The 15,547-nt window shown below is 47.9% G+C and overlaps 1 protein-coding gene across 1 annotated transcript in view; it reads left to right on the top strand.

Annotated features, from left to right (window-relative positions):
* ZCCHC14 (zinc finger CCHC-type containing 14) overlaps window positions 1-15,547 on the top strand; it is a 60,613-nt gene that overhangs the window by 13,945 nt on the left and 31,121 nt on the right. Inside the window, exon 2 of the mRNA XM_024124888.3 lies at window positions 13,005-13,128. Coding sequence (XP_023980656.2) covers window positions 13,005-13,128 — 124 coding nt within the window. The remainder of the gene's footprint in view (window positions 1-13,004; window positions 13,129-15,547) is intronic.

The raw sequence follows: 15,547 nt of genomic DNA, 5'->3' as shown, positions 1-15,547 counted from the left end.
CCTCTTGCGTCTCCCTCCCACCCTCCCTATCCCCCCCCTCTAGGTGGTCACACAGCACTGAGCTGATCTCCCTGTGCTATGCGGCTGCTTCCCACTAACTAGCTATTTTATATTTGTTAACCATTTTTAAAAATTGGAGTATAGTTAGTGGACAATGTTTTGTTAGTTTCAGGTGTACCGCATAGCGATTCACTTATACATACAGATATTCTTTTTCACATTCTTTTCCATTATAGATTATTGCAAGATACTGAATATATAGTTCCCTGTGCTATACAGTAGACCCTTGTTGTTTTAACTATTTTATATATAGTAGTGTGTGTATGTTAATCCCAACCTCCTAGTTTATCTATACCGTCCCCCTGCCCCCCTGCCCTCCCCGCTGCCCTGCTATCCCCTTTGGTAATCATAAGTCTATTTCTGTTTTGTAAATAAGTTCATTTGTACCATTTTTTAGATTCCACATATAAGTGATATCATATGATGTTTGTCTTTCTTTGTCTGACTTCACTTAGTATGATAATCTCTAGGTCCATCCATGTTGCTGAACGTGGCATTATTTCATTCTTTTTTATGGCTGAATAATATTCCATTGTGTGTATATACCATATCTTCTTTACCCATTCCTCTGTTGATGGACATTCCATGTCTTGGGTATTGTAAATAGTGCTGCTATGAACATTGTGGTTCATGTATCTTTTTGAATTAGAGTTTTCATCTTTTCTGGATATATGCCCAGGAGTGGGATTGCTGGATCATATGGTAGCTCTGTTTTTAGTTTTTAAGGAATCTCCATACTGTTCTGCATAGTGGCTGCACCCATTTACATTCCCACCAACAGTGTGGGAGGGTTCCCTTTTCTCCGCACCCTCTCCAGCATTTGTTATTTGTAGACTTTGATGATGACCATTCTGACGGGTGTGAGGTGGTACCTCATGGTAGTTTTGTTTTGCGTTTCTCTAGTAATTAGTGATGTGGAGCATCTTTTCATGTGCCCGTTGGCCATCTGTATGTCTTCTTTGGAGAAATGCTTATTTAGGTCTTCTGCCCATTTAAAAAAAAATTTATTTATTTTATTTATTTTTGGCTGTGTTGGGTCTTCGTTGCTTTACGCGAGCTTTCTCTGAGTTGTGGTGAGCAGGGGCTACTCTTCGTTGCGGTGTGCGAGCCTCTCATTGCAGTGGCTTCTCTTGTTGCGGAGCACGGGCTCTTAGGTGCGTGGGCTTTAGTAGTTGTGGCGCACGGGCTTAGTTGCTCGGCAGCCTGTGGGATCTTCCCGGACCAGGGCTCGAACCTGTGTCCCCTGCATTGGCGGGTGGATTCTTAACCACTGCACCACCAGGGGAGTCCTTCTGTCCATTTTTTTGATTGGGTTGTTTGCTTTTTGGATATTAAGCCACATGAGCTGTTTGTATATTTTGGAAATTCATCCCTTATTGGTTGCATTGTTTGCGAATATTTTCTTCCATTCCGTAGGTTGTCTTTTCGTTTTGTTTATGGTTTTCTGTGCTGTGTAAAAAGCTTTTAAGTTTAATTAGGCCCCATTTGTTTATTTTTGTTTTTATTTCCATTATTCTAGGAGACCGATCAAAAGAATACTGCTACGATTTATGTCAAAGAGTGTTTTGCCTGTGTTTTCCTCTAGGAGTTTTATAGTATCCAGTCTTACATTTAGGTCTTTAATCCATTTTGAGTTTATTTTTGTATATGGTGTTAGAGAATGTTCTAATTTCATTGTTTTACATATAGTTGTCCAGCTTTCCCAGCACCACTTATTTAAGAGACTGTCTTTTCTCCGTTGTATATTCTTGCCTCCTGACTGTAAGTGTGTGGGTTTATTTTTGGGCTTTCTGTTCTGTTCCGTTGATCTATATTTCTGTTTTTGTGCTAATACCATTACTGTTTTGATTACTGTAGTTTTGTAGCATACTCTGAAGTCAGGGAGCATGAGTCCTCCAGCTGCATTCTTCTTTCTCAAGATTGTTTTGGCTATTGAGGGTCTTTTTTGCTTCCATACAAATTAAAAAGTGTTTTGTTCTATTTCTGTGAGAAATGCCATTGGTAATTTGATAGGGATTGCATTGAATCTGTAGCTTGCCTTGGGTAGTGTGGTCATTTTAACAATGTTAATCCTTCCAGTCTAAGAACATGGTATATGTTTCCACCTGTTTGTGTCAACTTCCGTTTCTTTCATCTCGTAATTTTCAGAGTACAGGTCTTTTGCCTCCTTTGGTAGGTTTATTCCTAGGTATTTTATTCTGTGATGAGATGGTAAATGGGATTGTTTACTAAATTTCTCTTTCTGATATTTCATTGTTAAGTGTATAGAAATGCAACAGATTTCTGTGTATTAATTTTGTATCCAGCAACTTTACCAAATTCATTCATAAGCTCTAGCAGTTTCCTGGTAGCATCTTTAGGATTTTCTATGTATAGTATCATGTCATCTGCAAAGAGTGACAGTTTTACTTTTTTTCCAATTTGGATTCCTTTTATTTCTTTTTCGTCTCTGATTGCCATGGCTAGGACTTCCAAAACTACGTTGAATAAAAGTGGCAGGAGCGGGCATCCTTGTCTTACTCCTGATCTTAGAGGAAACGCTTTCAGCTTTTCACTGTTGAGAATGATGTTGGCTGTGGGTTGGTCATCTATGGTCTTTATTATGTTGAGGTATCTTCCTTCTTTGCCCACTTTCTGAAGAGTTTTGATCATAAATGGATGTTGAATTTTATCAAAACCTTTTTCTGCATCTATTGAGATGATAATATGGTTTTTATTCTTCAATTTGTTAACGTGGTGTATCACAAAATGCACACATTTTAAGTGTATCATGTGAGTGAGTGAGTGTTTTTCACCACTTGAGTTTTGGTAAATGAAGGAACCCTTACCAAGATACAGAACATTACAGTCACCCCAGAAAACGTCCTCCTTCTGTTTTGGGTCAGTTCCCACCTTTACTGCCACCAAACCCTGCTACCTCCTACCTCCTGCCTTTTTTTCTTTCTTTTCTCTTCTACTTTTCCCCCACCATTGATTAGTTCCACCTTTTCTGGAACTTCATTTAAGGGGACTCATAGAGTCCATTTGAGCTCTGGGCTTGCTTCGTTGCACTATTTTTGGTGGCTGGTCTAGGGATTACCGAAGTTTCACAGTCTGCCTTCCTGGAGTTCATGTGGAGTGTGAGAATCTTGCAGTTGTATTGTACCCATAAGGTTTCTCTGTTCTTCATGCTGTGGTTAAATATGTATTGCTTCTATATATGCTGTTTAGTCCTACAGTATATTTTTTGCTTTAATAGGAATATATTTTTTTAAAGTTAAAATAAAATATTGTATTTTATGTTTACCCATGTATTTGCCATTTCTTACCGAAGAACCAGTTTGTTACCATATTCCTTCAGTCTGGAAATCTTTTCTTCAGCATGTTTTGGAGTGCAGGGCTGATGGCAAGAAATTCTCTGTTTTCTTTTATCCAAAAATGCTTTGTTTTGCCCTGTATTGTTAAAGGGTGTTTTCACTGGATGTAGGATTCTTTGTTGACTGTTCTTTTTCTTCTAGCTTTTACAAAAGTTGAGGCATGTCTTCTGGCCATCATTCGTTTCATGGTTCTGTATCCAAAGTGCTGTTTTCCTCTGGCTGGTTTCAAGATCACCTCTGGCTTTGGTATTGGAGCAGCTTGACTGTGTTTTCTTGAATTTATCTTGTTTTCTGTTCTTTGAACTTACTGGATCTGTAAACTTATGTCTTTTACTAAATTGGGGAGATTTTCAGCCATAATTTCTCCATGGTTTTTCCTGTCTCCATCTCTCTTTCCTCCTGGGACTCTAGCTGCAGGTATGTTAAACCTTTTGATATTATTCCACAAGTCCTGGAAGCTTTGTTCTTCTTTTTTTTTTTTTCCCCAAAATATTTCTCTCTCTGTGTTTTGGATTGGATGCTTTCTGCTGATCTGTCTTGAAATTCACTGACTCTTCGATTAATTCCAAACTGCTGTTAAGGCCACCCAGTGGATTTTTTATTTCAGAAATAGCATTTTTTGTTTTAGAATTTCCATTAAAATTTTTTTTGTTATTTTAGGACAATTTTTTAGAGCACTTTTAGGTTCCCAGAAAAATTGATCATAATCACCCAAAGTCCACCGTTTACATTAGGGCTCACTCTTGGTGTTGTATATTTTATAGGTCTGGACAAATGTGTAATGACGTATATCCACTGTTACAGTATTACAGAGTATTTTCACTGTCATTAAAATCCTCTGTGCTCCACCCATTCGTACCTCCCCAACCCCTGGCTACCACTGATCTTTTGCCTTTTCCAGATGTCACATGGCTGGGATCAGATGGGCTTCTTCACTTAGGAACGTGGATTTTAGCTTCCCCCACGTCTTTTTATGGCTGGAGAGCTCATTTCTCTACAGAGCTGGGTCATAGTTCATTGTCTGGAAGTTCACAGTTTATTTATCCATTCACTTACTGAAGGACATTGGTTGCTTCCTGAATTTCCATTTTTAGAAACAGTTTCTGTTTCTCTCCTGAGATCTCCTCTTGGTTCGTATACCATGGGCATATTTTCCCTCCCGTCCTGGAGCCTCCTTACAGCAGCCGCTTCTCGCCCCTTGCCTCGGGCCCCAGCTATGGCTCGTCTTGTGCCTGCCCTCCTTTTCTCTCTGTGTGGGTCTCGTTTTCGTTTCTTTATGTGTCTAGTAATTACGGATTGCTTCTTGGACTTTGTGTGTTGAGGCATTGTAGAAACTCTGGATTTTGTTCTGTCCTCCTGAAGGCTGTTGGCGCCCAGTTGTGTTTGTTTGGTGTAGTGTACCTGGCTGCACTCCTCCCAGGCCCCTCTCCGGTGTCCGCCGGCTGCTGCGGTCTGTGCAGCTGATTGGTCTTGGGGTGACGGCCGGGAGCCTGCCCTTGGCGCCTGGCTCAGGGCTCACGTGGAATGTGGGCAGGAGTCATATGCAGAATTTGCTGTTTCCCTTCCGGGCGCTCTCCTTTCGGGGTTTCCCTCTCGCTTTCCAGCTGCTGGGGTCCACCAGCATTCCGATCTCTGGCTTTCCGAGTTGGTGAGGCTTGGGGCCCTCCCTGAGCTTCAGCTGCTCTTCTCTCTGGTGAGGCCTGGGCCTGCTGGACACGAGCTCACCCGTGCACGTCTCACTTTCAAGCTGAGACCTCCCCCTGGTTTCTCCTGTGTTTGGTTGTGTCGGTTCATTGTTTTACGTGCTTTGTCCAGAGGTTAGGGTTATCTGCAAAATACTGCTCTGACTGCTCAGCTGTTGCAGAATGGAGAACCACCTGTGTTTTGTAATCCCAGTGTCGTGGTCAGTGTAGACCACGTGTCCAAGAAGGAGCCATGCTGCCCAGGAAAGTGTAGCTGTGAGGAGTGCTCCCTGCGTGCTGTGACTCGCCTCACTGTAAAGGTGAGGCTCTGGGCGGAGGCGGAGAAACGGGCTGGCCCGGTGCCTTGAGATGGGCGTGTCCTTTGGAGACTGCATATAAGATGCTTGTTGAAATGTTCTGGCACCCACGGTGCTGAGGAGGGTCTGGTGTGTGAAAGGGCAGCCTCAGTGCCCATACCCGTGTACCTCCACGTGCAGGGTCTGCTGACATCTGCGGCTGGAGGTGCATCTTGAATTTCTTGACCTGAGTGTCTTCTCTGATCACGTGTTGGGCCCTTTCCGGCCTGACCTTTCCCTGAACAGCTACCTGGCCCTGAGAGGCCCTGAGCAGCTTGGCCGTCTCGTAACAGGCGTCTGCTCAAGTGGCTCCTATAGAAATAAATCCCCAGGGCCTGTTTTCCTTATACTTTCTGGACCTTCGATACATCCTTGTCTTCAGCTGGGTGGCTCCTGCTCACTTCCAGCTGCTTTGGGTGCCTGTTGTCCCCCACCCTGGCTGCCCCAGGGTTCTGGAGTGAACCCGTATCGTGGCTCGCACCCTGGGGGATCGTACAGCAACCACTGGAACACGTGCTGCTCTGCGAGGTTCATCTCTGGTGCTTGAATATTACGTCAAGGACCAAAATGGTCATTAGAGCCCAGTTTACTCATTATGACTAGACTTTGAGTCATGTTCTCAAAGAAAACCCCAATATTTAAGCACACTTCTGGCCAAAATGTCCATGCTGACAATGTGGTGTGTAGTATGCACTTAATGTCGAAAGTCCTGAGGGTAAAGAGGACCGACTTTGGCTGCGATGTCCACGAGAAGAAACGCTACCTGAAATGGACATTGCCGTGCAGAGGACTGCAGCCCTGCATTTGAAGTGGTCTCCACGAGTACACCCGTCACGTGCCTTACGTTTTTCCTAAAGGGGGAGGGGCTGCCTTCCTGAATGTATTTTACATTCAGTGTTGTCTTCAGAGTTCATTGAGATCCCATGTGGCTGTGCCTTTTGAAGTTCTGGGTGTAATAATACTCCTGCGTGACCCCTTGCGTCATTCGTGGTCCTCACCACCAACGTTGCACCTTTCTCTCGACACCACTGTTTTTAATGCTCCCCCGCCCCCGCCTTAAATTTGCTGCCTGTTGTCTGCTCAGTTCTAGGAGAATACACCTAAGCTGTTGACATTGTTTAAAATAAACCTCTGAATGAGAGGCTGGCAGTGCGGCTGTTCAGACGAAGCCTGTCCTGCTACGCCCTGCACCTCGGCCACGTCACCAGCTGGATGATGGTGGCCCCTGCTAGGCGACAGGCTCCGGGCGCCTTCCCCCACCGCCGGGCTCTGGTTTAACCGCCAGCTGCCGGCTGCAGGGTGGCCTGGAGTTGAATTTCTGAGCTTCCGGCGTGCACAGTGAGGCTGGGTGCGCAGTGGGGCTGCACCGCCCTGAAGGCTGCTAGGGAAGAGCATGGCTTTCGAGCCGCTTTGCGGGAACTCATCTGGTTACGTACTTGCTACCTTGTGCTGAGATTTTATTCGCTGGAACTCATCTGGTTACGTACTTGGTACCTTGTGCTGAGATTTTTGAGCAGTAATAGTTTTTTTTCTCCCTCCTTTTCTCTTTTTTAATGAGCAGAGCCCTAGCGTAAGAAATATTAAAAGCAGTGTTTTTATGTGGAAAACGGTTTTTGGTTAGCTCTGGCTTCCGCTTGTCCTAAGTCAGCAAATAGCTTTCACTATTAAACTATCTATTTTCTTGTTCTGGGTTTTAGAGACACATAATCACTATTTTAGTAAAATGCTTACAAATCACTTTTCTTTTTGATTTTACGTATTTTTTTCCCATTGACTTAGAAGTATTTAACATGTTGTTATTTCCAGTATAGAGGTGGTGCTTGGAAAACACGTTGAAAATCAGGGACTCTGTCTGTAGATGCTGGAGTTCATGCTTGTGCTTGGAGGTCCCTGGCGTTCATGAGCTTCAGCCAAGGAGGCCTTCGTGCCCAGCTCTTGGAGGCTCAGGGCCCCAACGCATCTGTTCCTGCTCCTGGAAGCCCTTCCTGCAGGTGTCTGCTTGGCTGACTCCTGGTCCCACGAGGCCTCAGCTCCGCCGTCCTCCCTAGACCACGGGGTTTCCTGCCCTGCCGCTGCCGCTCAGCACCTCCGACAGCTCCCGACAGCGCCAGGCCTGGGGGAGACGGGACAGCCGTGCAGCGGATGAGCAGTTGCGGTTTTAGAACTTGCTTTGGTTGGACTTTTTCAAGCTGTTGGCATCTTGTAGGAAGGTGCTCTCATTTAGGCTTAGTATCTTTAACTTTTTCCCTAATTCTGATAGTGATTGTTCCTTCCAGAAAAATTGAAGACCAGAAAAGTATATTTTTAATCACTCAGATAGTAAATACTATTAAAATTATGGCGTGTTTTCTTTTTTCAATGCCTGTAATATATGTATCTACACGAGTTATATATTACGAAATTCACATATCTAAGTGTGATTGTTCTCCATGCCTTTCATTTTCTGAAAGTTTTTAAAGGCTGCATAATATTTAATCATATCGATGTAAATTTATTTATTTATTTATTTGGCTGCGTTGGGTGTTCATTGCTGCACGCGCGCTTTCTCTAGTTGTGGCGAGGGGGGCTACTCTTCGTTGCGGTGCGCGGGCTTCTCATTGTGGTGGCTTCTCTTGTTGCGGAGCACAGGCTGTATGTGTGAGGCCTTCCATAGTTGTGGCTCGTGGGCTCTAGAGCTCAGGCTCAGTAGTTGTGGTTCGTGGGCTCTAGAGCGCAGGCTCAGTAGTTGTGGCTCACGGGCTTAGTTGCTCTGCGGCATGTAGGATCTTCCCGGACCAGGGCTCGGACCTGTGTCCCCTGCATTGGCAGGCGGATTCTTAACCACTGCGCCACCAGGGAAGCCCCTGGATGTAAGTTTATTTACGTACTTGGATATTAATCTTGCTGGATATTTATGTCTTTTTTTTTTTTTTTTTCGGCCGTGCTGCATGGCTTGTGTGATCTTAGTTTACCAGGGATTGAACCCACACCGTCAGCGGTGAAAGCTCGAAGTCCTAACCCTTGGACTGCCAGGGAATTCCCTGTTTTTGTCCTTTTAAAGCTAAGATGAACCTTCTTGCACACAACCCTTTGTATCGCTGGCTATATTCTTAGGATAGATTCCTCCCAGCGGGATTAGTGGGCCCAAAGGTACAGATGTAGTAAAAGTTTGTTACATACACCTAATTGCTGTTGAGACACTTGCACCGATTTGCACGTGCTGGTTGGGGATGAGATAGCTCACCTGTGACGTGTGAGCATTGCTCGTAAGGGCATTTGTCTACCTGTAGTTGCAGTGTGCTGATCGCTTGTCACGGAGGAGTCCATCTGTAGGTGGAGTGTCTGTTTAGAGGGGGAGGCAGCCCCCAGATTCCAGGGACGGGGATGTGGAAACCGCGGGGCTGCCTGGACCTGGACCCTGGGCCTGGTCAGCAGTGCAGCTTTGCGTGGTGCACTCGGGGTGCAGGCGGTGGGGTCAAGCACAGACCCTGCCCCCGGATTCGAGGCCACCCAGGGGAGCTTCTCTGCGGGACCTCGTGGGCATGTGTCCCCTCCACATGTCCTCACAGCGCCGTGTGTTGGCACTTGAGCCTGTGTAATGGCCTTCATGTCTGGCCGGCACGTGCAATGGTCATAGCAGCCGCTAACATCTCACTGAGTCCTGGCTGTTTTTCCAGCACACTTAACTACTTTAAATGCTTTTCGTTTAATTCTCACGAAAACCCTACGAGCTAGGTGCAGTGGAGGAAGCTGAACGTTTGCCAGACGAAGCTTTGGCCGTGGTGGATGGTTAGCGGGCTGCGGCCGCGGCTGTGGAGCTGGAGCCGTGCACGAGATGGGGTTGAGGGGCTCCCGGCTGAGGGCACAGCTGGGGCAGAGGCCTCCTGGCCGTCGGTCCCGCCCCTGGTGGCCGCAGCGGATGGAGTGGAGGGGAGCCGTGGGGGATGTCAGGGCCGTGACAGGAGCCAGACCCCGTGGGCTGTAGGAGAGGCCGGCTGTGAAGGTGAAATGGGAGGTGAGCTGGCCGGCAAGCACGTCGGGCGTCGTTTAGAAATAGAGCCGGCTGCTTGCAGGAAAAGGGGCTCTGAGCCTAATGGGAAACATCCGGCAGGGTTGAGCTGGGCTCTGTCATTGGAGAGCATCTTCTCAGCGCCTTCCCAGCAGCAGCAGCAGAAGGCGACCCTGGGAACCGAGCGAGTCTTTATTCCTGTGTCCACCAAGCTGCTGACGGGGCCCTGCTTGTGAGCCTGAGTCAGAGAGCACTTGAGCTGAGCTGCAGAGGTCACCTGGGGCAAATTAACTTGACCACAAATAACCCCAAACAGCATTTCTGGGAAACACAAGTGAAGACGGCTTTCAATGTAAACAAAGGAGCAAAGTAAAGATAAAGGCTTGGTTGGAAAAAGTGAACATTTGGAAGACTAGGAAGAAATGCTTTGGGGAAAAAGTACCGAGGAAAACAAATCTTTTTTTTCCAGTAGTTACAGTTTTAAAGAGTTTTCTTTCATGTATTTATGTCAGATGCAGTGCATACATTTCGATGGGGAACTCAGATTTTCCCTTTCTGTTTGTAGCCACGGCACGTTGACCTACACCCTGTAGCTTTTCCTGTGAATCCAGGGAAGGAGCTCGCTGTTCTCCTCTGGGGACAGTCAGACATCTGGACGTGGGGCCCTGGGAGCTTCACGCACAGAACAAAAGAGCCACACCAGCGTCCCGGCCTCCGTCCAGAGGTCCTGGTTGGCTCGGCGGGGTGTTGGCCTGCATTCCTTTAGCGCCCCGGGGTTCCGCGTGCGGTCAGGGCTGAGAACCCCGTGCGGGTCTGCTTCCCCTGCTTCACAAGCTGCGTTCTCCAACCACAGTGTTAAGCAGAGGGACTGGAGGGCCCTTGGTCTACTCTTGCATGCACCTCCGCACAGGCTGAGAGTCTGGAGGATGGCGTTCTGCTCTGGCCGTTTGGGCTGTCGCAGGGTGGGCAGGGGCATGTGTGTCTCTGCTTGCGGAGGAGAGGTTCCTCACTGGCCAGCAGGCCCAGCGTTTCCGTTGTCGGTTGTTGAGACAGCTCAGCCTCTCTCTTCTTAGGACCAGGACCTAGAATTACTTGCCAAGGCAGCTGAGAGAACACGGGTTCCCAGGAGTCAGGTCAGATGCGGGGGGGCGGGGGCGGGGGAGTCTGCTGCCGTTATGTTCAGCGTATAGCTGAAAATGGTAACCTCCTGAGTTGCTTCCCAAAGTAATATTTACTGTTAGGAATTTAAAATCTTGCTCTTTGAGTAATTACTTGTACCTCTTAGTGCTATTGTCTTATTTAATAGGAGAGAAGTTCATTTCTGGAATACTCTGACCATTGGATGATAAAAGAAACTTTGCCACACCTAAAGGAAATAATCCAATTTAGTTAAATTGTAAATATAAGTAACTGAAAAATGTAGCTGTCTTGCTAACATCTTGGTAGACGTTATCAAATGAATTGACCTTTTGGAGGAATACTGGGTGGGGGGGAGCTCTTTCCTCGAGCTACATAAACTGGCAGGCTGACCAGACCTGCGGTGAGTGCTGTCCTTGCGTGGGGTCCCTGCGTGGCGTCCCTGCGTGGCACCGTGCACAGCAGGAGGCCTTCCTGGCCAGAGGCTGACAGCTGGAGCAGGCGGAGCTTGTTGTGGGCAGCCTGCGGTCTCGGGGTCCCTGCGTGGGGTCCTTGCGTGGGGTCCCTGCGTGGCGTCCCTGCGTGGCACCGTGCACAGCAGGAGGCCTTCCTGGCCAGAGGCTGACAGCTGGAGCAGGCGGAGCTTGTTGTGGGCAGCCTGCGGTCTCGCTGCGGCTCTGTCTGTGAAGGGTTGGGTGTCCTGTCTCCGAGATGGCATGTACAGTCCTGCCCTGCGGCAGTGGTGCCCCCTCCACCTGCTCCACTCCCTCTGCCTGATGCCCTGGGCCCGGGCTTTACACAGCAGGGCACGGGGCTGTGCTGCCGCCCACCTGCTGTCCAGGTAACGAGGAGAACCAGGGACAGCGAAGGCCAGAGAGCTTCCTGACACGGGTCAGGGTTGGGACCAGAAGGCATGCTCCACTTTTTCCCAGATCTTCTCCTGTGTTGTGTATGTAGCATGGTGTTTCTCCACCTTTTTCTTTTAAAAATTCATTCATTCATTCATTTTTGGCTGCGTTGGGTCTTCGTTGCTGGGCGCGGGCTTTCTCTAGTTGCAGCGAGCGGGGGCTGCTCTTCCGTTGCGGTGCGCGGGCTTCTCATTGCGGTGGCTTCTCTTGTTGTGGAGCGTGGGCTCTAGCACATGAGCTTCAGTAGTTATGGCACGCGGGCTCAGTAGCTGTGGCTCGCGGGCTCTAGAGCGCAGGCTCAGTAGTTGTGGCGCACGGGCTTAGTTGCTCTTCGGCATGTGGGATCTTCCCAGACCAGGGCCCGAACCCATGACCCCTGCATTGGCAGGCGGATTCTTAACCACTGCGCCACCAGGGAAGCCCCCTCCACCTTTTAAAACTCACCTCTTTTGATAAAGTTTAAAATTTTAATTTTTCTCTACTGTCCTTTGAAATTTTGATGTACATTAAATTGTGAATATGAAGACATTAATGCATTGGTCATTTTTATTTTTCTGAATCCTACAAGTAGTAAAATGTTTGGCTATAAAATTTTCAAATACTGGTCATTATCACGGGGAAAAAAAGAAAGTTATTGCACCCTCCCCACCCTGCCCAAGAAAGCTTCCTCTCTTTTCTTGAAATCACTTACGGTTACGAGTTTGCCGTATCCTTCCGGGCCCTGACTGTTTATTTACACATGGACACGTTCACTGTAACCCGGGGGTCACGGGAGGGGGCACGGAACACTCCTTCTGGCTTGTTTCGGACACTTGGTCTAGGTGAGCGATCCTCAGCACGCAGGGTGGGGATCTGTGGGCGGCAGTCCTTTATTTGTTGGGTCTCGCTCAGTAGCTGTTTAAGGTGTTTTCAGTGTCTTGTCTTATGTTACAAAGGCTGCAGTGAGCATCCTGCCCCACGCCTTTCTCACGTGTGAGTACTTCGTATGACAAATTCCCGGAAAGGGATTTGTAATGTAATTTTAGAATCTGCTTTTTAAAAATGTACCCCCAGATAGATCAAGTTGTATTCTGTTCTTTACTGGTTTTCTTTAAGAGCATTTTATTATTTTTTTTTTCAAGATTTATAGAAGGACCGTATTCAGCCCTGCTGTGTAATTAATTTTATAGGGAACTCTATGATTTGAAGAAATAAAAAACCAGGTTGTGCCTCAGATATAGGTACATGATTCCTGATGGCTTGGTTAACAGTTTCTATCCAGCGAGTGAACCACCGGCACAAGACATGAACTTCCACGATTGCTCCAACTTGGGATGTTTTTAAATTTCAGTGGTGAGGAGTGGGTTGGTGAAAGTTTTGTCTTTTGCCGGAAGGGCTTTATAGTTGCACTAGTAATACACATTTTATAGAAGAGTTTGAAGCTACAGTAAACTTAAATGTCTTTTAAATAAAAATGGAAGTCATTCCATATGAACTGCATGGAAGAAAATAAGATGTTTCTATTTTTGTCCCCTGAGGTCACTCCCAGGACGGAGACCCCCGTCGGCAGTGTCGGTAACAGTTTGGAGAACGCCCTGCACACATCCGCGCATTCCACCGAGGAGTCGCTGCCCAAGAGGCCTGGAGGGAAGCACTCCAGAGGTGAGCCCTGGGTCTGCAGGGTCAGAGGGAGGAGCGTCGGATGTGGGAGGAGCGTCGGATGTGGGAGGAGACGTTTGCGGTGCCATCTGGTTAAATGCTCTCAGATCTTTGGGGGTGCTAGTCTTAGTAAGATGTACTACTTTTCTAAATTCTGCAAGTTACACACGAGTGGATCTCGGCTGTAAACATCTCACATCTTGATGTTTATTAAGGGGGAAAAAGTGAAAGTTGTTGCGCCTCGCCCTGCCCCACACCGCAGTGGGTCCTGAATTGTAGGGCAGCGCCGTCCTGTAGCGCTCTCTGCAGTGACGGTATGTTCTCTCTGCACTGAAGCAGTCGCCACCAGCCACGCGTGCCTTCCGAGCCTGGAAAATGTGGCTCACGCGAGTGAGGGCCTGAACTTTTAGATTTATTTCATGCAGTTGCACTAGCTCAGCGTGGACAGTGCAGCTCTGGAGACGGCAGGGCACGTCTGGGAGCAGGCTGAGCTCCCTTGGTTCTTGAAGGTCTGGCTTTGTGCAGCCGCACTAGACAGAGTCGGGCCGGCTGTCCCCCGGCCAGCTGTGCGGGGTTTGGGGGGCTTGCTGGGGAGAGACAGGGCTCTCTGGGCTTCCTGGTCTAGAGCCGGGCGCGGGTGCCTGAAAATGCGCTCGGTGTTGGGGGGCAAGATCGCCCTCCTAGCAGCCCTGGGAGCGCATGGTCGGCTCACCTCTGGCTCAGCTGGAGGGTCAGTCTTTCTGAAGACACAGCAGGACCTCAGTTTCCAGGTGGGTAGCTGTCACTCACTCGCTCCGAGGGACTTCTTCCTTGCATGTGTCGACCAGGGAGGAGCACCTCCCGATGGGGCGTTGCTTCCTTTGTCCCCAGCCCGTCCCCGCACCTTTGGAGCCTGTGTCCTGCACCCTCGCAGTCTTAAGGGGAAGGCCTTTCCTTCACCATTGTGCTTTTTCCTGTAGGCACAATTATCAAGACCCCCTCGTTCCTGTTTTTTAATATAATTGCCAGTTGAACGGCTGTGTCTGTCACTCTCTTGCCGATGTGCCTGGGTGTGGGAAGGCAGATCTGTGGTAGGACCGTTATTGTCTGCTGTCAGACCTCATAATCCTTAGGGAATAGTCAGGCCTTGCTACTTATCTACGGTATTCTCCAGCCAGTGGTCATGGGGATGACGGTCTCCTCCGCCCAGAAATTGACCAGCAGGTAAACCTGGTTTTGTTGTTCGCACTGTCCCTGGTGCCCTGTTACTGCTCTTCGGGAAGCCTGAAGCCACCCTGAGTGTTATTAAAGTCTTCTTTCTGTCTTTTCTGTATCCCATTTCTGTTTTGGGTTGTCTCTGCTTCTTAGAAGTTTTCAGGGACGCAGTTTAACTTGTAAAGAGGTCAGACTTTTGTATTTCTTCAGTACTGAAGCTCAGGGGACAGCAGTAAGGACAGTCTGAAACCCTGACTGCTCTTGTCAGGTGGTGTCCAAGCTCGTTTCATACGTTAACTCCTCTGATCTTCCTGAGAACCTGTGGGGCTCAGGTATAAGCTGGTTCGTTCTAACAGCAGTCCCCATTTCACAGACAGGAGAACTGAGTCACAGATAAGCAGCGTTCCTAAGATAAGCTGGGATCCCAACCCTGAGATCCCAACACTTGTGTTAGAAGAGAATAGAAAAGGAAACTCAAGTACGCATGAAGTGAAAGCATTACCTTTTTCTCTGTACTATTGATTGTGAAGATTTTCAGGTACAGCCTTCCTTGGGAAGCCGATTGGAGTTTGTGGAAGCCCGCCAGGTGATGCCGCAGTCCCACAGAGCTCGTTTTGTTCAGGGATTAAATAACGGCGCCCAAGGTCACGGAGCTGGAAAGTGTCACGTTTCAGACAGCCTGTCTGACTGCAGAGTCCCTGGGCTTCCCTGGCCCTGCTGAGTGGGTTGTGGGTCTGTCCTCTCTGCCCTGGCCTCCTGTCACCCGTCTCTGCCACCGCACAGCTTCGTCCAGCACAGGTGCTGTCATACGTGGGCCTTGACCGCCGTGTCGCTCTGCCCGCTGGGCCCTTCCCTTTGAAGTCTAGCCCCACAGCACTGCTGTGAACTGTGTCATTTTCCCATCATTTACGGCTGCTCCTGTGCCTCGTGCCTACTAAGGCCGAATAAAACGTTTGCCTTAATACATAAACAAGTGAATTCCTCAGGCCCCTAGATTCAAGTGCCATATCACTAACCATTCCAATGGAATGTGTGTTCATTTCTTATTTTTGCTACTTTAGAAATATGCTGTATCAGCTTTATGTTTTCTGGATCATGTACTGCTTTTGTTTCTGTATTTCTGGAGAACTAACAAATCAAATTAATGCAAGGTAGCTAGATGATAAAAAATCAAAGAAAAATAAGTTACAGAGTTCTTAAATATAACATGACCTAAAAAGACGTAGGA

The sequence above is a fragment of the Physeter macrocephalus genome, chromosome 17, assembly GCF_002837175.3.
Source record: "Physeter macrocephalus isolate SW-GA chromosome 17, ASM283717v5, whole genome shotgun sequence".
Lineage (NCBI taxonomy): Eukaryota > Metazoa > Chordata > Mammalia > Artiodactyla > Physeteridae > Physeter > Physeter macrocephalus.
The sequence above is the reverse complement of the archived record's forward strand: the minus strand, read 5'-3'. Positions and strand labels throughout refer to the sequence as shown.